The sequence below is a fragment of the Lissotriton vulgaris genome, unplaced genomic scaffold, assembly GCF_964263255.1.
Source record: "Lissotriton vulgaris unplaced genomic scaffold, aLisVul1.2 SCAFFOLD_3424, whole genome shotgun sequence".
In the NCBI taxonomy this organism is placed as follows: domain Eukaryota; kingdom Metazoa; phylum Chordata; class Amphibia; order Caudata; family Salamandridae; genus Lissotriton; species Lissotriton vulgaris.
Window position 1 is genome coordinate 195,413 of NW_028251365.1, and position 20,117 is coordinate 215,529.

Genomic DNA, 20,117 nt, shown 5'->3' on the forward strand with positions numbered 1-20,117 from the left:
ACTGCATGGCTGCAGTTTGTGCAGCAGTGAAGAGGGAAGCATAGAGTTGCAACATATTTATGTACATATGTCACATCTCTGTGCTTCAGAAGTGCCACAGCGCAAAGCAGCTAAAGAGCTTGCACTGTAACCCTGCGGTACTTCCTCATAAATCTTCACCTATAAATTCACCATACACTACTAATAAATTATTTCAGTCATTCACGCTCTACACATATATTCAACCACACTTTCACACATTACCATACAATTATAGTTCTTTTTTTAACCAGATAAGGTAGTTCTGAAAAAAATGTATTTTTTTGGTGTTTTTTTACAAAAAAACAGGAAAATTCTGGAATTATTTTTCATTTAATAAAACAAAGCAAACAAAAAATTAGCAACGATGGTTCCGTTGCGCAGCACAAACTGCTTCCACTGACTGCTCTCCAAAACATATGAGTTTCTTGCACTTCACGCAGTGCTGCTCGAGGAAGGCAAACTCTGGTCGAACGTCTGGTGCAGGTGTGCCAGTTGATGTCCTGGAAGTGCTTGCCACTGCATTAGGAGGGTTCCTTGCAGCTGTCCTGCATTCCTCCCAAGCCATATTGAGTGGATGTAGGGTCTTGAGATGTTTATACATTGAGGCAGTTCCACATGAGTATTTCTTCTCACTACTACCTCTTGACAATACTCTTTGGCAGATGCGGCAGGTCACCTTCGTGGCATTCACCTTCTTCTGCCCGGGTGGAAAGGTGAATAATTACCACACTACTGATTCTGGCCTTTCAGGACCTGGAGCCTCCTGTAAAAATTCTTCTTCTGAAGAATGTTCCTCCTCCTGCTGCTGCTGTCCTGAAGCCATGTTCTTGATTTTTTTTTAAAAACACCAAAAAAAATGATGAAATAAGGGTTCTTGAAAGCACAGAGATGTCTCTCCAAAGATGCTCCAACAAGAATGATTGAATTGGGTGGGGTCCTTCAATAGTTACAATGGGAAATGTTATGAACCAATCAATTCATTTTTTTTCAGGTCACATGGGATCCGCGCACGAAACGCTAACAAGAACGCACCCAACGCGACTTCGCGAAAGTACATTTAAAAGTAATATAAGTTTATTTTAAATACAAATATATTATTTTTATAAGTATTTTAGATAATGTCTTGCCCTAATATTTACATTAAAGATACATATATATCATTTTAGACATATTTTTTTTTGAGGAAGTCATGCATCCAGCGTCCACCAGCACGTATATGACGTCACGTGGAAACCGCCACCACGCAGGTGTCACGTACCGTAATCAATCAATCAATCAATCAATCAATCAATCATTATATTTGTAAAGCGCGCTATATACCCATGAGGGTCTCATGGCACTGGGGTGAAGACGGGCTGCTACTGATCGAAGAGCCAGGTCTTGAGAAGTTTTCTGAAGGCCAGCAGGTCCTGGGTCTGTCGTAGGTCAGTGGGGAGGGTGTTCCAGAGCTTGGAGGCAAGGTAGGAGAAGGATCTGCCGCCGCCAGTGGTTTTCCGGATGCGTGGAACTGTGGCGAGGGTGAGGTTGACAGAGCGGAGGCTGCGGGTGGGGGTGTAGGAGCTGAGACGGTTGTTGAGGTATGCTGGCCTGGTGTTGTGTAGGGCTTTGTGTGCGTGGATGAGGAGCTTGAAGGTGATCCTCTTGTTGACGGGGAGCCAATGCAGGCAACTCAGGTGGGGTGTGATGTGGCTGCGTCAGGGTTGTCGAGGATCAGTCGTGCCGAGGCGTTCTAGATGCGTTGCAGCCGTCTCAGGAGCTTGGTTGTTGTTCGACGTGTCACAAATGCGCAGCACGAGGAGTCACGGATAGGTCACATACCAATAGTGCACATCCTTTACGACTTTTCTAAAATGGCAGTTAGAATCGTGATGGGTACGCTGTGGGTGTGCGACTCAAAAAAAAACCATGAAAATAATTCAAATATATTAAATTAAAAAGATAAAATAAAATAGTAAACAATATTTCAGTTTGAATTTTTTTTAAAACATTTTTGAGTGCAATTTTCATAAAAATATATAATGTTATTTAATGAATACATTATTTAAAAATAAACAGTTAAAAAACTGAATAAAATCAGTACCAAAAAATAGATATAACTATTATAACACTTACAAATTATCATTTAAAAAAACTTTTGAAATTCACTGAAAGAAAATAGGTTTCAGGGGCGTTATAGTTAGGAATTAGCATTTAAAAAACCTTTGAAATTAACTGAAAAACCATAGGTTTCAGACACATTATAATTAGGAATTAGCATTTAAAAAACCTTATCATCAGTAATGTCATGAGTGAAGTAATATGTAACGTCATCAGCATTGAATTGTCAGGCGCTCGAGTTATAGTTAGCTGAACTAACTATAACGGAGGCATTTCTAAGGTCTTGTACAAGTGAAATGTCTAGCTAACTATATTGCCCCTGAAACCTATGTTTTTTTCAGTGAACTTCTAAGATTTTTTAAATGCTAATTCCTAACTATAACGTGTCTGAAACATGGTTTTTTCAGTGATGGGGAAACAACTGAATCAGAGAGGTATATCTCTCATATAAATATGCTGCTGAATGCTTTTAAATTAGCGACCATTGCACTGGAGAGTTATCTAAATTACTAAGCTAACATTCATTACATTATACTCAATTTTCAAAGTGTTAAATTTCCAAAGTACAGGCCCCTTAATTCCAGTTGCCACTATTCCCTGTGCCATAAGTATTTATGTAATATGCAGCCCTTTTCACATGTGAGAATTTGAAAGTGCAGAAAAATATTCCAGGATATATGATGTTTGGTAGAATATTTCTCTGCGCTTTTAAATTCCCCCAATTCAAAAGGAATTGCAACTGTATGTTTCTGTCATCCACGTAACGGTACCACATATGGCAAAAGGTGTATCCTGTGCTACAATTACCTACTACACCAACTCTGTCAGCAGTACAATTATATCCCATTCATACGTACACATATTCATATATTCGCAAAGAGCACTCTCTCACTGACATACATGGCAGCCATTTCATAGTGCTCAATGACTAAGTATCTCCTTCTATGGACTTTAAGCAACACGTCAATGAAGCTGGCCGAATGTCTGGTAATAATGTGCAAGTTGTTTAGTCTTCAGTAGTTCCCAATGTTTTGCACTGATCTGAAGTAGCTCATATCACAGAAAATGTATGAACCCCTTGGCCTGGATTAGTGAGTGCAGGAGTTGACCAGGGATGAGGTAGTCACCAGGAGGTCACTACAAAAGTGTGCATTCATATATTTGTTTTGGTCAGCATGTGAAAATGCACATGTATGGTAACATATGAGTCATGCTTATGATAGATGTAGTAAAATTGTGTTACATCAATACAGATAAAGTCACAAGACCATTTTATTTTCTTTCATTTTCTTCATTACATACAGGTCAACGCCCATCAGAAGTGGGATATCTGGATGGCTATCATCAGGAAGGAGTGGACCCTGGGGGTCTGCAAGCAGTACCGCGCCCATTGCCGGTAGAGGTAGAAGGCCAGATGACACTGGAGCAGAAAGTCAGCCGAATTTTAGCTTGGGCAGTCTTCCGAATGTGGGCAGCATGTGCACTGCACCCTAACCCCTGTATTGGCCTGGATTCTTGTAGTTGCCTATTCCAAGCTTGATGGGCAGTTGAAAGCCCAACAGAAGCAACAAGGGGGTATGCTCTTAAATCATATGTTACATGACTATTTTTTAGTTTTGTTACAGCCAAGATTTTTCCCATCAACATTAAGATGACCCATGTCCAATGCACAAGAAGAATTCTTGAAGATGTATGTTTTGCACAATGCAAATGATGATGTGCTTTGTCTATTAACTTGCTGGAAAGGATCCCACCTCTTGCCCCCCCAATTAGTCAACCCCATCCCCTAAAAGGACTGGGACTAGGTTCTCCTTTGCCTCATGCACCTTACCCCCTACCCTCCCGGCTGCACAAGTGAGAAGGCTATTGACCTCTTCTGCAGCATCACTGTAGGCTAAACTACACTTCTGAATGCCATCCAGGGCCTTATCTGCCATATGCAACAAATGCTGTCTTAACTGGAAGGCATTTGTGGTGGTATGCCTGGCCTTCATCGGTCTTATTATAGTTTGGCCTCCTCATTGACCGCAGCCTTCCAAACATCCCAACCTTGTACCCCACCTTCTGCCCCTTCCCCAACCCGTTCTCATATTCCCAGCACTGTCTCAAGCTCTTTTGCATGCTCCCACCCCAACACACACAGGAAGCACACACAGAGGCAGGAAAATAGATAGGAACACACCCAAACATACATTTGCCACATCCACCACAATACTCACATGCAACCCCCAACACCCACCGATACCACACCCACCACCACACATACATGCACCATGCCAACCACCATCAATCCCAGAGTAAATGTACCCACAGGCCAGTCAAAGGTAACAGGTAAAATTGGAGCTTACCTCAGATTGCATCTACAATGGTGTTCTTTTTGATTGTCGGCAGGCAGCAAGGGAAGGGCTTGCAAAATCGGGTCCATGGTGGAACAGGAAGTGTGAAAGTGAGACAATGTGAGTTTTTGCCTTGTATTGGTTTCAAACTGCGAACTTAGGTTTGGAGGTTTTACCACCACAGTCTCATCATTGTGATTGGCCCGGTAGACAAACCTTCAGTCCTTCCTCTGACAGCCGATTTTGCTACTGAACATACCTGGCGGCCTCTGTGGCACTCTGAAAGTCTTTTGTCTGACGGACTGCCAGCATAGCATCAAATAGAGCAGACAAATTGCCTAGTAGGCGGGTGGGGAAACTGTCAAAAAAGCCATTGTGGGACCAGTTCTGGCAAGATCTAAATCAAGCCCCTATTCCATAGAGTTATATTCCCTATATGTGCAGCTCCACACCTAATGGCATAATGGAACACTGTGAGCATGCTTTATTTTGGTTTGCAGCACCCGAAAGGATAGTGCCGTGAGACGCCTTTACGGACTCATTCCGCACTTACTTCTCTGTATTGGATTGCTTGTGGAATCAGACGCTAAACTGTCTCACATTTGCTTATCTGTGGTTGTGCCTCCTCTTCAAAGGTGGATGGCCATCTGTAACTTTTTCTTTTGGGTTATTCTTCCAATGCGTCATTGGCACACGATATTCCCTCCATCATATCCCTCCACAACTACTTACATATTTTTAGCAGAATAAACAGTACAAATAAATCTTCACACTGGTTTGGCTTTTTACTAAATTGTTCTTTATAGTTATATTCATTTACTTTCTCTTTCTGAAGCTACTGCAAGTTTTCAAGATCCAAAATGTATCTCATGCAAGTTGCCCACCATTTTGACGAACATAAGGCACTTGTTTTGGGAATTGTATATCCCTTATTTAGGCAGATGGAGGGGCAGTTATCCATGCCTTTTCTGAAGGATGGTCAGATGTGTTTCGAAAGTTCTCCTTGGATGGACTTCACAAATATTGTAAATTTCACAACGCCAGGTTTCACCAGCTTTAGATCTCTTTTTGTTTGATAGGATTCTGTTTGAATTTGGGGAGCTGTGCAGCTGACCATACTCAAACTATTGGCTTGTTTTTGGGTCATTGTTTACTCAACAAGCCATTTGTGTCCTCTAGACTCTACTTGACTCAGGTGTTTGTCTTGCTTTATTTTCTCTGAATACTGTGTATATTTGGCCTTGTTGCATCTCATTTGAGGTTCTGTATCTCTTTCTTTCCTGCCGACAGGAGCCTTATGGGGTAAAATTTCCTATTTATGTTTGCTGGTGGTTTAAATCTAGTATTTCCCAGAAAAGATTACTTAACTCTGTATTCAATCCCTTAATTTGCAGGGAATCTACAAATCTGAGTTGATTGATTGATTTATTGACTTTCCATTACCTGGCATTTTTTTGTTTTCTTAATACATTTGATGGCCTTCAACAGAGCTGCACAAAGTTTTCTCCTAAAAATGACATCCACTTTTGATCCCACATGATGAGTGTAAGTAATTGCCTCTTTTTATATGGTCACCCCCAACTTTTTGTACGAATGCTGCTGGTTTTTTCCTGTAAGGGCCATATTTACAAACATTTTGCACTGTGTTTGCATCACAAAAGTGACGCAAACCAGCACAAAACGTTTTTTGGTAATTTACTTTCCAGTGCAAAACTTGTTTTTCTCTGGAAAGTAGCCTACAAGTAATGCACTGCTTTGCATTACCTAGTGCCAATGGGGCATTACATTTATGGTACATGGGTATTTTCATGCAACAGCCCAATATTTTTAAGCAAAGCCCTATCTATTAACTATAGTAGGCATGGATTTTGCATAAAAAATAATGGCACTTAAGCAGGCATTACAAGAAGAAATGTTTCAATTTCTCCTTTCTTCTCCGACTTTGCATGTGTGCTGCACTGAACAGCACACATAGAAAGTAGGAAATGTTTCAATAGTTGTATAGTCATAATATTTTGTACTGGAAGTGAACCATTTGAGTGCAAAACCAATGCTAGACTCATGCAAACACCCTTGTCCTATGGGGCAAAGGTGTGTGTGTGGCCCTCGACAGCAAAATTCTGTGCCAACACTAGGGTGAGAGTAACAGAGCAGCATATCTATAAAGATATGGCGTTCTCCTGCTATCTCCTGGTCACACAATGTAGCGCAGCATTTGTGGATGCTGCACTATGTAGGGTGACACTTTTATAAATCTGGCCTTGAGGCCTGCTAAACAGACCTCAATGCCAGTGTACTGATCCTAAAATATGTACGCTTAATTAGGCTATACCCAATTGGCATAAGCTGACTTACCAATAATTCCCTAGTTTATGATGCTCATTGTACCCAAGACATGTACATTACAGGGTCATTCCATGGGATGCAGTGCTGTTTGTGTCACCCTGGGTGTGAAAAACGAGTCTCACAATCTTCCTTTGCAGAATGGAAGGTCAGTTTTGAACAGCTATTTTGACTTTGTCATTGAAGGCTATGGCGTAGTCAGACCTCACTGCGACATATGTACAAGTCACCCATCTGGCAGGCCTGCCGAGACCTAAGGCAGGGTACAACATATTTCAGGCAGAACATGTATTCTACATGTTCTGACAGTAAAAACTGGAATCTATTGGTACTACTGTGGAAAGACTTGATTCTTAAGTCAAAATTAATGTAAATTGTTGTCTAATGCACTGATTTACCTTTAATCTACTGTGCACTTAGTGGTTGCACATGAGGGTTGCACTGGGGAATGTGTCTCTGAGACAGCTCTTAGGCCTCCTGTGAGATGTGTTTATTACTCCTAGGTAAACTTACAATAGAAACCTTCACAGGAGAGAAGTGCTCCCTCCCCCTAGCAGGAAGCAACACAGGTGTTGGCCCAAAAGGCAAGCCTCAAAGAAGTAGCCACTGTTGAAGGGTAAATGGGAAGCACTTGAGAGAGGGTTTGCCCTATCATTTAGGCAGACATTCTGGCAATTGAAACCCCAGCAGTGTTGTCCCCTTTGTAGCCACACACCTGGCCAGCGGCAGCTCATGCAGGTAAGAACGGTGGGCTGGTGGGGGATTCAACAGATGAAGATGAGGGGAAATTAAAATAAATAATTCATTTTTCGTTGTCCTCTGTTGAAATCCCCCCTCACACATCCCCACTGCTCTTACCTGCATGGGCCGAGTCTGTCACTGGTTTGGGTTAGGGCGCTCTGGATGCCAAGAAAGAGGTTCTGCAATGTTAGCAGAGGGCCAAAGTGGTGAATCCTGGAATAGCCAGGTGCCACACATCCTAGAAAGTGGTCTTCAGGAGAGGAGTGGACCATTGATTATATGCTTCATCTACCCTGAGGCAAATTTCTGAGTATAAAAAGGGAACCTCTGGCACCCAGATTCCGACTGGACTGAAAGAAAGAGCAAAGAAGGTCTGCCCTGGCATGGACTGCACTTGCTGATCGTGGTGGTTGGTAAAGGAGAAGGGACTCTGTGGCAGCTGTGTCCTGCTCAACTTGAAGTTATCGCCGGGGACCAGCTGAAACAAGAGACTCCAAGGGTCAGGTGGCTCAGCACATGGACAAAAAAGTTGAAGAAACTGGCTGGGGCAAGTGGGTAGCTTGGAGTATTCACACCATCATTAAATGCCACCATGCAACACCAGAGACCAAGACCCAATGATTGTTCAGGTTGACTAAAAAGTAAATATTTACTGTACCTTGTCAAGTCTATATCTCCAGAACCATCTGATAGATCTTTTTTGTTGCACTGGTTACAAATGCATAAAAATACAGTATGTTCCAATAAATTAGTATTGTTTTTTTTGTTTTGATGCTCTTTTAAAGCTGTAACAAGTATTTCTTTTTGCAGGCCGTGCTCCCCAGAGTTAGAGCTACCCTTGGTGGAGCTCGAGAGTTTGACAAACAAAACCTACTGGTCCTAAGAGCGTTGGTAAGCATATTACAAAGTGAGGCCCCACAACCACACCAAAAAATACACCTCATTTCTGCACAATACATTTCATGTAGATATGTCAGGCGGGTGCCTAAAAATAAAGAAGGTCCCAAGTGATATTTCCCATTCCTCGTTAAAGAAAAAATGGCTAAACAGAATTTTACTAAAGCAAGTGCCTTTCCTGGGCTTAGTGTACGTCCTTTTTATTTATTAATAGAAATTACAATTTAGAAAGTGTTTCAGTGTGGTATAAGGAGGTTATATTTTTTTAGATTTCTAACTGGATCTTCTTTGAATTCCCAAGATCACAGAAGATTTGCAGAACGTGTTAAAAAACATAGACCCGGCCAGTTTGGTCAACCACATGCACAGCCGAAGTTTGCCTCCCACAGAGGTTTGTGTGCAGGGAAATGGCAAGATGGGTGACCTTGTGACTAGCACCCACTGAGCACTGAGAGTGTCCATGCACAGTAGGGGATGGCTGCCCACTAAGAGCCGGAGGCAGGGTTTAGGCGAAGCCACATCCTTTGGCCAACCTCTACTGCTCATTGCTAAAGGTAATGTGCTGCGGTTGTTGGCTGTCCGCACAGCTAAAGATTGTGTGCAGCAGATGTTAGCAGCATACTGAGAGTTGGGCACAGGTCCAGTCATAGGCTGTATGCAGTGGATGACAGCTGCCAAAAGATTGCTGGGCACAGGACCTGACCTGCTATTGTCAAACCTTGCTGCCCATGGCTTAAGGCAATACTCTGAGGATGTTGACTCCGACTAAGGTTGGGCATAGGGCTTGGTCTTCTCAGACCTTGTGCTGGTCACAAAAATACAGAACAGGCAAGTCCATCTAGTCATACATATTCTTGGGTTATGATACAGTACACCCATGATTGTCACTCCGACCTCCTCTCTCAAAACCTTTCCTCTCAATCAAAAGGAAGATAATATAGGGTCTCACATGCAAAGCTCTGTTGCTGAACACAAGCCATGGATTTAGCAAAGTCCCTGATTATGCTACAGCCAAGGCTACTACTGCCCTTTCATGAGCCATAAATGTCTATACAAAGGCATTTTTAAAATCATCATTTGGAGAGGGCATGATAGATGCTCACCTCTAATTGGAAACCTAGACTGGGAAAGTGGGAATGTGTACCCAATATTTGTGACTAATATTATGATTGTAAACTATTGATCAGTAACTAACACTGAGTTTCAGAGATAAAATAATGATCATGGAGGAAGTTTTTCCTGTGAAAATGGTGTCCCTTTGGGAATCATGTCGTGCAACTTTGAGGGTAGCATGCAGTGCAGGCTCCCATTTTGTATACTCAAATGTGAAACATTTTTTTGAATCCACAGCACCTGTCCCTTTAAGTCATTTTGTGATCCCCTTGCAAATTGATGATTTCCAATGCAACCTATTTTAGTACATAGATCTCAAGGCAAACACAATCATGTTTCATAAATCAGTCAGTGGCAAGTTTTCAGATCCTTAGAATGTGAATTGGTCTAGAAAAAAGGCCCATAGTTCTTTAAGTACACTTCTTGTAGGAATAATAACAGCGCAAAACTGCCTTGAATCAATTCCAATACCGATGGTATATAATTGTGCTATTTAGCAACATGTCTGCATTTTCTATTTACCATAATGTCTATAAGGAGGTCTATTCAGTAATTTTTTGCAACATCATTCACAGAGTAAAGGTTCTAATACTTTTAGCATAATGAACTGCATTAAGATAAGGACACATCAACTTAGACACATGCACATTTCTGTCCATAACTGATAAACATTTTAATCCCTCTTTAGAATTTAACATGTGTTTGGAGCTACATCCATAAATTAAAACTCAATATTACTTCCACAGTATTAATTTATGAAGATCAACAGAAACCTTCATGCGAAGACAACATGTGCGTTTCCATTAGAGTAGATGTTGTCAAGAAGAAATTCTCTTCCGTACTTTTCTCAGGGCCTCCTTGACTTCCGTGTTTCTCAGGCTGTAGATCAGTGGGTTCAGCATTGGAATAATAATTGTGTAAAACACTGAGGCTACACGATCCTGTTCCATGGAATACTTTGAGCTGGGTCTGACATACATAAATACAAGTGTTCCAAAAAATAAGGTGACACAGATGAAGTGGGAGGAACATGTAGAAAAAGCCCTCCATCTGCCTTTTGAGGAATTAATTTTTAGAATAGCATAAGCAATGCAGAGATAAGAAATTATAATGAAGACTAGAGAACATACTATGAGACCGCCAGCAACAAAGACCAACATTACCACATTAAGCGAGGTGTCAGAGCAGGAGAGCTTTAGCAGAGGTGGAATATCACAAAAGTAGTGGGTGACCCTATTTGAGCTGCAGAATGACAAGCTAGCAGTACAAAGGGTGTGAATCAGAGAGTTAATGGATGCTACCAAGTAAACTCCAACTACAAGGTACATACACGTTGCCTTTGTCATAATTGCTGCATAAAGTAATGGATTGCATATAGCCACATACCGATCATACGCCATTAGGGCCAAAAGAAAAACCTCAGAACTCCCCATGGTGACAAAGAAAAACATCTGTGCTATACATCCCGAATGTGAAATTGTTTTCTTCATTACCAGAAAATTCACCAGCATATTGGGGGTCACAACAGAGGAGTAACAGAGGTCTACAAAGGACAGGTTACAGAGCAGGATGTACATGGGAATGTGAAGATGAGGTGACACACTGATCAGGATCATGATACTGATATTTCCTACTAAGGTGAATATATAGACTATTAAGAAGAACCAGAAAAGTGAGTCTTGCAGTTCTGGGTCCTCTGAGAGACCCAGGAGAATGAATTCTGTAACCGAGGTCTTGTTTTCTTCATTCATTTGTTGGTTAAGTGCATTAAATTGGAAGAGCAATAGAAATTTAAATGACAGCAGAGTCGTTGTAAGTGGTGGTACACAGGACGCATTTCAGGTACTGAAATAGAAGGAGAAATATAAGCCAATGAATATTGCACTTTCATTACTGGCCCTATATATCACAATGTAAGGAAACACAGTATGTAGCCATGTTAATTGGAGCTCATAAAGTCTGGCTGAGAATATTTATGAAATCAGCAGTCCCATGAAGATTGCTTAAATGTACAGTATTAGTCATAAGTAACAAGTATAATGAACTATTATGGATGTTCAGTCTGTATTCTTGCAGACTGCAGATTTTCAATTTCCAACATGTTCAATGTTAATTGTTAAACTGTGCAACTGGTGATTAAGTGCCAGGATACACTCCTTTTGATATTTCGCTCTACAATCTGCATAAAATAACATCATATTAACTTATATTACAGTTTATGGTTTGAGGGCATGATAAAACACAGTTGTCCTCTATGGGTACAACATTTGTCCATAACAGTACAGTGTTATTACTAAGACTGGGTGAAGTTCGTGGAGATTGACTACGCAGAACCCTGCAAAGTGCAGAAAAACCTCAGCCATGCTGCACGGAGCCCCGCAAGTGGTGGAGTGCATTTGATAAATGCCATTTGCAGTGATTTTCAGTGCCGGGTGTTTGTCCGCACTGAGCAATCATAGCAAATGGCACTATGCACATCACAATGGAGAGCTGCTTCCTTTCTGCCACTCAAGTATATTTTTTACTTGAGCGTCAGCTTTCTCAACGCAAACGGGCAGTTACTCAAAGCGAGTGGTCGCAGGCATACAGGACCACTCACAATAAGAAATCCGACCACCTGCGTTGAAAAAATCTTGCCTGGAGGTTTATCTTCCATGCTTGTGATTTGCCATCTTGATTTTGACGATCGCGAACAAGGGAAAAACGATTGCATACGCAAACTTGATTTTGATGAGCCTGAGCGAGGAAAAAAACTCCACTCCTCTGAACTATGCGAGCTCTATGTAATGCAGATTGCAGAAAAATCTGCAAACTCGCGAGCGGATGAAGTTCACCTTCCAGACTTAGCTATTACAGATTAGAACAATAACATTTTTTTATTGATATAATGCTTTATGGCTTAGCACAATTTATAAATATTTATCGTATCTTATCTTACATATGCAATCTTAAACAGAAGTGTGTTTCTTTAGATCAAAAATGATGCTTTCAATTTGCGTAAATTATTCTCTGTTGATTCATTTTTAGGTCTTGCTTCAGCAAAAAGAGCTATAAAGCAGTATAGATAGAGAATGGCTCCATCTCAGCTCTCTTCAGCTAATAACTTTCATGTAGTGTCAATGGTCTGTGGGCTATCAATGCCATGGCATTTTGAGGATCTTTAGAGCAAGTAGTCCTTCTGTAAAACTGTAGATGCAAGAAGATGTGATGTTTGAAGCTGTGCCCAGAATGTGTTTTTTAATTATCTACCATACCTAACTTAAAATACCTGAATATCATACCTACCATATCCAAATTATGTGCATGCAATACTTACCTGCTATACTAAACATAAATAGAACTAGATTATTAATAAGTTAGGTATGGTGGATATGTATTCATCATACCTAACCCATAAGGCTGAATCTACTTACCATACTGATAAAAAATACCCACCATAGTCCATACCACCAGTTTTATTTATAAATAACTATTGTTTATCTTATTTTCTGTTCCCCCCTTGTTTCTTTCCAAGCAAACAGAAAATTAAGAGGATGAAGCTAAGTTGGAGTAAGTCTGCTATTTATTCTTGCTACAGGGCTGAGGCAAGGGTTTGGGAGGGGGATGTTTGAAAAAAATGGGATTCAGTGTGGGTGATATTTATTTTAATTTCGACAGGCAGAAGATTAAGGAAGTTTTCTTTATTTGCTATATGTGAAATTTGTTCACAATTTTCCTAAGAAACTTTTTTCAGTTTATTCAGATTTTTATTAGGTTAAATAAAAATAACACAATCAAGTATAAAAATATAGGTAGAGCATTGTGAACATAACTTATTAAATACATGTCATAATAACGTATTATATTGCCCCAAATCATAATATTACATAATGTAAGCTGAAACAGGAAGAAATACCAAATAGTAAACAATAGAAAAGATAAAAGAAAGAAGAATTCAATATTGGAAAAATAAGTAGTAAAGGTAAGCATAGTACATCTGACCTATATTTAGATTGAATAATTTGAGCACAAAGTGTTCTATGGTTGTCACAGATATGATTAGTAATTAGTAATTTCACTAAGAAGAAATCTATAAAGTGGAAGAATGTTTAGTTTCATCAGTAATCTGTCTAAAGGCTATAGCAAGGAAGATATCTATCCGTTTAACAATGTGATAATATGCAGACTCGAAAGGAGCAATAGAACAATTTTAATATAAGTTAAAGCTAATGAACTTAAATATAAGTAAACATTTAGTAATGTTCTAATTATTGATAAACGTTAGTACAGTTAAATGTGTATTAAGGTTCCATGTACCTCTGTACAAGACCAACATAAATTGGAAGCATAATAGTCAAAATTCACAATCTGAGTAGTAGCGATCAATAATGTATTGCAAATTGTTTCAAAAGTAGTGATTCTTTGATGGCTGTAGAGCTGGAAGTATGGAATGATTTCTTCTAAATGGCTAGTTAGGTACATTGGTGAAAGCTTTACTGTATAGTGCTTTCCCATTAATGTTCCACGACTGTTTTATATAGTTTAAAGTTGTTTCATGTAGAAATTTACAGATAAACTTCAGCTTTTGCAACAGTATATCTACAAATGAAATCATGAAAATTATCATGTGGTAGAATAGTTACATTTTGATAATTGAGCAAGGTAATGGACATATGCGTAGAGAATGATTTACAGAGTCTGTTGTAATCCATAACACATTCATCTGGTAAAATGTATTTGGCTTTAAGCTTCAAAAAAGGTAACAGACAGACACCATCCCAAATCTGATTACTCCAGGTAATACCTTTATCATTCCAATGTTGCCAAGAAAAATATGTGTTCTTAATTGTTATGTAATTGTTCTGCCATAGTAATGAGGATATAAAGCATTGAGATTCAGTATAATCCTGAAAGAATGAGTTAGAAACAACGTTGTCCTTAAATTTTAATGACAAGTACAAACAACTAGTCACACATCCCACGCACAAAGAAGAACATACTCTGAATCCAGCAACAGAATTAGATACAGCCACACCTCATAGCTCACCTGGTCTGACCACTCCATCTTACACTTTTATATCACCAGACCGCCCCGCAGTTGACACAGTGACCTCTTCAACAGCTAGTTCAAGGTCACTCAGCAACAAGGACCAATGCCCTGAGCACTTCTCAGCCCAAAGACACCACTAACTTGGATCAGGCAGTACAAAACTTCAATGACTGAATCCCCAATGCCGCCGACCGAGTAACTCCCATCAAACCAGCCAAAATGCACAGACCCTCCCAACAAGCCAACTAGTCCACCCAGGAACTCTGCATGTTAAAACACCAGTGCAAATAACTAGAAAGAAGGTCGCGCACAAGCAGAACCACACCAACTAAGCCACCTTCAAATCAGCACTCATCAACTACCAACAACAGGTAAAAGCTGCAAAAAGGAAGACCTAACCCGCTTTTGACACCAGTCATAACCAAGTCAAGGAAGAGAGTTTGCCTGCCCATCAACAGCCAAAAACGCTACCCCTGCATCATAGGTACTCAGTTTCACCCTTGTAGATACCCCAAGCAAAAACTTAATTTATGTCTATTAACACCCACAAATCAATAAGCTGATCCATTAAACTGGGTGACAACAGTTTGAAAAGGGTATTTGACTTCAACTAACGGGGAATTGGTTTAACATCAAATATGACCTGAAGCTCCCAAGTTAAAAAAAAAAACCATAGCTTGAATTTATTCCAACAAGCCTCAGAGACTATATAACTCTACAAAAACAAGGTATCTAATAGGTCCTTTGAAACTACGTCAAAATCACTTCTTGTATGCAATATACACAAAGTGTGAAAGTTTTCCCAGAAGAGGGTCCTGAGAGACTGCATGAAATTGACAGGGCTAATTTAGAAAGGGCTCCGGCAGTAGTAGATAACAGTATGGCCACCTTGTCCACTAGGATTTACTCGCTAGGTAACAAAGTGACATGTCTTCTTTAGAACATGGGCAGTCCTAGCTTTGATCTATCATGTTATTAAGCTGAAACTCCAGATATTCGGTGCTGGTCATGTTTCTTGGCGACACCTTAATGCCACTAGCCTGGTTTTTCCATACCATTTGATAAAACTGCAAACCATCATGGCAAGAAAAGATGCAATTTACAATATGTTACATATATAGTTGGAGAAATTACTATTTCTTGTTGCTCAATGACCTCCTGCAAATTGGATAATCCATGTGTTTATTTCACTGCCAATGTTGATGTTTCATTTCAAATACTGCTTACAACATCATCAAGCAGGCAGATATGAAGCACTAGAGAAGGTGATGTGCATAAGTCATGGATCTTAGGTTCTATATATCACTGTAGGAATGACAAGACTGAAGTTTTCCTTAGCGGGACTGATGAGAGTACTTTAGGGCATTCCTTAATGTCTAGGGAGGTTTCGCTTTTTGGCGTATGTTATGTTATGTTATGTTAATTTATTTCTTTTATAGCGCTCGGCTACTCCAAGGAGCAGCCCGGCGCTTTGGCGAAGAATATCAGCAAGTAAGACAACAACATAACAACTAAAATGCAGACATAAGAGAGAGAAAAAAAATTATTTGGTAAAAAGCCACGTTTTAAGATCTTTTCTAAAAGCAAGGAGACTGGGAGCCTGTCTAAGGGAAAGTGGTAGTTCATTCCAAGCCTTCGGAGCTAGGTAGCGGAATGATCGACCTCCCATCCTTTTACGCCTGATAGCCTGAACTGTCATCTTGGATAAACAAGATGATCTCAAAGACCTGCTAGGTACATATCGGGAGAGACGTTTCCTTATGTACTTGGGGCCAGTGCCTTGTAAAGCTTTGAAGGCAAAAGTCAGGCTTTTGAAAAGAATTCTCTTTGCGATCAGTAACCAGTGTAAGGTGTTCAGTAGGACAGTGGCACCTGCTCTTCTCGGGAGCCCGTAGATAGCACGGGCTGCCGAGTTCTGGACTACTTGCAAGCGGGTCAAAAGATATTTTGGTGGACCCAAAAAGAGAACGTTTGCATAGTCCAGTCGAGATCCAATCAAGGCCTGAACAATTATCTTCCTATGGTGGAAAGACACTAAAGGAAGAAACTTCCTCAGCATGCGTAAAATGCCGAAGCATTTACCTGAAAGGCACGAAATATGTGGCCCAAAGGACAGTTCACTGTCCACAATCACTCCCAAGTTTTTAGCCTTGAGAGACACATTGTCAGGTGGAAACATATCTTGTGGCCACCAAGCTTTCTAGTCTGGTTCACAGGCACATCCAAAAAAGAGCAGCTCCGACTTATCGGAATTGCACTTTAAGCCATTACACCTGAACGACTCAAAGACCGCACCAAGGCAATCCCTGATCTGTATGCCGTCGAATGACCCACCCCTATCACAAGTGAATAGGAGCTGGGTGTCATCGGCATAGGATACGATCTGGGCGCCAAAGGACTCCGCGACTACCGCCCGAGGGGCCATAAAGATGTTAAACAGCATGGGGTTGAGAATGGAACCCTGCGGGACCCCCACCTCTAGCGGAGCCATATCAGCGGAGAAAGGGGGCGCCCAGATCGTTTGCCGGCGGTCAGCCAGGAATGATTTAAGCCAATTCCACACCGTTCCCCGAAGGCCGCTCTCCCAGAGTCTTACAAGGAGGCGATCGTGAGGAACGGTGTCGAAAGCCGCCGACAGATCAAGCATTACCAACATGGCTCTTCCCCCAGAGTCGAGTACTTCCCTGATGGCATCCGTGACCTCGAGAAGGGCCGACTCCGTGCTATAATTTGCACGGAACCCAGATTGCGTAGCGTGCAACAGATGGTTTCCTTCGATGAAATTGGAAATCGTCCGATGTGCAAATCTCTCGGCCACTTTCGCCAGAGCAGGGAGAAGGGAAATAGGCCTATAGTTGGCATGGATAAGGGGGTCCAAGGTAGGCTTCTTGATCAGTGGCAGGATCAAAGCATGCTTCCATGCCTGCGGAACCACGCCTGATGACAGGGAGGAATTCAGAAGAGGGTTCAGCAGGGCATTTAAGGTAGGTGCCACCTTCCCCAGATGTTTAGCCGGACACGGATCAAGTGGAGAGCCTGGTTTCAAACTTGACAGAAGCTCGAGAGAAGTATCAAGACACAGATGGGGAAATTCTGAGAGAAAAGGGCCTTGACCCTCCATAAATGAAGGGGGGGATGAAGGGCTCGACACCAACTGTGAGCTGGAGTCGGAAAGAGAGGCTTGAATGGTTGTGATTTTACTAACGAAGAAAGTTGCAGGCTGTTTTATCCATACTTCTGAATGAGTATGAGATGGAGTGCAGATGGCTGGAGAAGTAAAGTCCAGAACAACTTTAAAAATTTCTTTACAACCATTTTCTGCCTCATCAATTCGACGCTCGAAATAAGCCTTTTTTTCATTCCAGATCGACTGATGGTAGGCTTTAGTGATCGCTCGCCCTTTTACATCCCTGCCGTTGCATCTTTAACTGGGGAGTGAACCATGGGGCCGACGCTCTACGTTCACCTGATTTAGGCTTTTTTGGGGGGGGGATTAAGGTCTCAAATCTGGTTATCAGCCATTTGTGGAAGAGAGCAAGATTCTCTTCCAAATTTCCCAAAAGAGGACATGGAAAGGTGGTAAGGGCCTCAGATAACATATCCACCGAAAGTAGATGGAAAGGGCTCGAAGTCCGCGTGGTCTCTATTGATTCTCTCATCCGAGTAAGGGCGGTGGCAGGCACGGAAAAGGAAATCAAGAAATGATCAGACCACAGTACTGGTTGTATGGAGGTTATAGTAATAGATTTCGTTGAAAAAACCTGATCCATGGTATGGCCTTTATTGTGTGTCGGTTCTTGCAGGAACGGAGACAATCCTAATGGGGCTGTGATGTCACTAAGTTTCATTGCATCGGGGTCAAGTATATTATCCATGTGAACATTAAGATCCCCAAGAAGAACACAGTGCTCAGATCTAAGACAGGGGACTGAGAGCGCTACTTGTAGTTCATCAAAGAAAAGCCCTGCAGGTCCCGGGTTCTATACAGAAGAATCCCGGTACAGGCCTGGAGGGGAGAGAAATGAAGGGTGAAACCGAGGGCTTCACATCCCTGAATGTTCTCGACCGGAAAGGTTGAGCAGGGAATGTTTTTATTTACAACAAGTGCTACTCCTCCTCCTCTGCCCGATATTCTATCCCTCCTGAAGATGTTGTATTCCGGAGGGATGGCGTTGGCTAAATCAGGTGCGGAGCAATCACTTAGCCAGGTCTCTGTAAGAAATAAGCATGATATATTGGAATTCTGTAATAGATTCCAGATATCAAGAGAATGACAGTTCAGGGATCTGGTATTAAGAAGAAGGCATTGAAAAGGAGCTGGGATATTGTCCAGCGCGGTTCCAGTAGACATCGGAAAACGCCAACCGCAGATCGAGCAACCTTTCCTTAAGGCCCGACCGCCAGGGAAGATATGATGACATTGGCCACGGGGGGCGTAAAGCAAGTAAATCTGCCGAGGTATAGCTAATCATATCTATGAAACAGCACAGAGGTTCAGATGCAAAAAAGACACATACCGTCCAGCCCCGTCCGCTGCTGAGGCGCTGACGGGCGCAGACGGGCAGGACTCTGGCAAGACTCCGGGAAAGCGGAGGCCGACCCGCTGCGCGATCCCGCTGCGCGATCCCGCTGCGCTCGGAGGACTGGTTTAAGTAGTCCCTCCAGTACACTCAAGATGGCGCTGGAAGAGCGTCAAAGCCCTTCCCAAGATGGCGCCCGCTAGGGAAGCAAGAGAAACCCTCAGCTACCCCGGAACCGGGCCCGTTCAAGCGGCGGTGCTCTCACTATTATAGTGCAGGTAAGGGGAGAGCCCCGAAAATGCTGCCAATTAAAATCAGGGTGAAAGAAAATAAAAACGAACAAAAATACAAAACAGGGTATTAAAAGCAGAACGCGCTCTCCACGCTGCGCAAGAGCTGCTATGTAATGTGTTGGTCGCAAATTTGTGCTGCTATCTGAAAGGTTCCCCAGCTGCTTTGATACCTCCGGCTTTTAGATAACTCTTGAATGGGTGTTATGTGATGTTGAATGATATGGCTTGCTGTGACATCAATCTGGGCTTCGCCTTTCTGGCAATGGTTTCTTCATTCGCGGTCGTGACCTGTTGTACACAAGTACTGTTTCCACCTGCCCCCATAGTTAGGAAGGCAACGCTTTGGCCTTCGATTAAGCTTTCAAATGTTAAATTTGATGCTTTAAGCAGACTGAAAGCTGTATTGTTATAGAAGGATGTGGCCTTAACATCTGCAAAGGAGGCATTTGATCTTCAAATTGGAAGGTCCTCTTCTGAGTTGCAGTCACTACTACATGCTAATTTCCCATTACATTTCAGAGAAGTTGTGCACCTCATTTTTAACATGTCTAGTACTGTGGGAGTAGCACACGTTTTCAAGTGAATTAGCTTCTTTGGGTTTGGAGCTAGTCCATCATCCCTTCAGTCCGTGACTGGAAGCATTTTTGGAGGTCTTCCTCTGGTCCTGATTGTAGGGACTGTGCTTTTTTTCTTTCTGCTCCGCAATATATGTCCCATCAAGAGACCA

General features: G+C 41.7%; 1 protein-coding gene across 2 annotated transcripts; it reads right to left on the bottom strand.

The window, feature by feature from the left end:
- Positions 1-10,366: 10,366 nt before the first annotated feature.
- Positions 10,367-14,142, bottom strand: LOC147662931 (olfactory receptor 5J3-like). 2 transcript variants are annotated; one of them, XM_086950790.1, is made up of 2 exons: positions 14,131-14,142; positions 10,367-11,281 (listed from the first exon to the last, which is right to left on the bottom strand). In XM_086950790.1, the coding sequence occupies exons 1-2, from the start codon at positions 14,140-14,142 to the stop codon at positions 10,367-10,369; spliced, it is 927 nt and encodes a 308-aa protein (XP_086806916.1). The 2 variants fall into 2 exon arrangements, with proteins under 2 accessions (XP_086806916.1, XP_086806915.1); XM_086950789.1 differs by lacking the exon at positions 14,131-14,142 and having other exon boundaries at positions 10,367-11,299.
- Between the last annotated feature and the right edge of the window lie 5,975 nt (positions 14,143-20,117).

Excerpts from the sequence above, each read along its gene's own strand:
- LOC147662931 (XM_086950789.1), bottom strand. The coding sequence starts at position 11,299 with ATGAATGAAGAAAACAAGACCTCGGTTACAGAATTCATTCTCCTGGGT.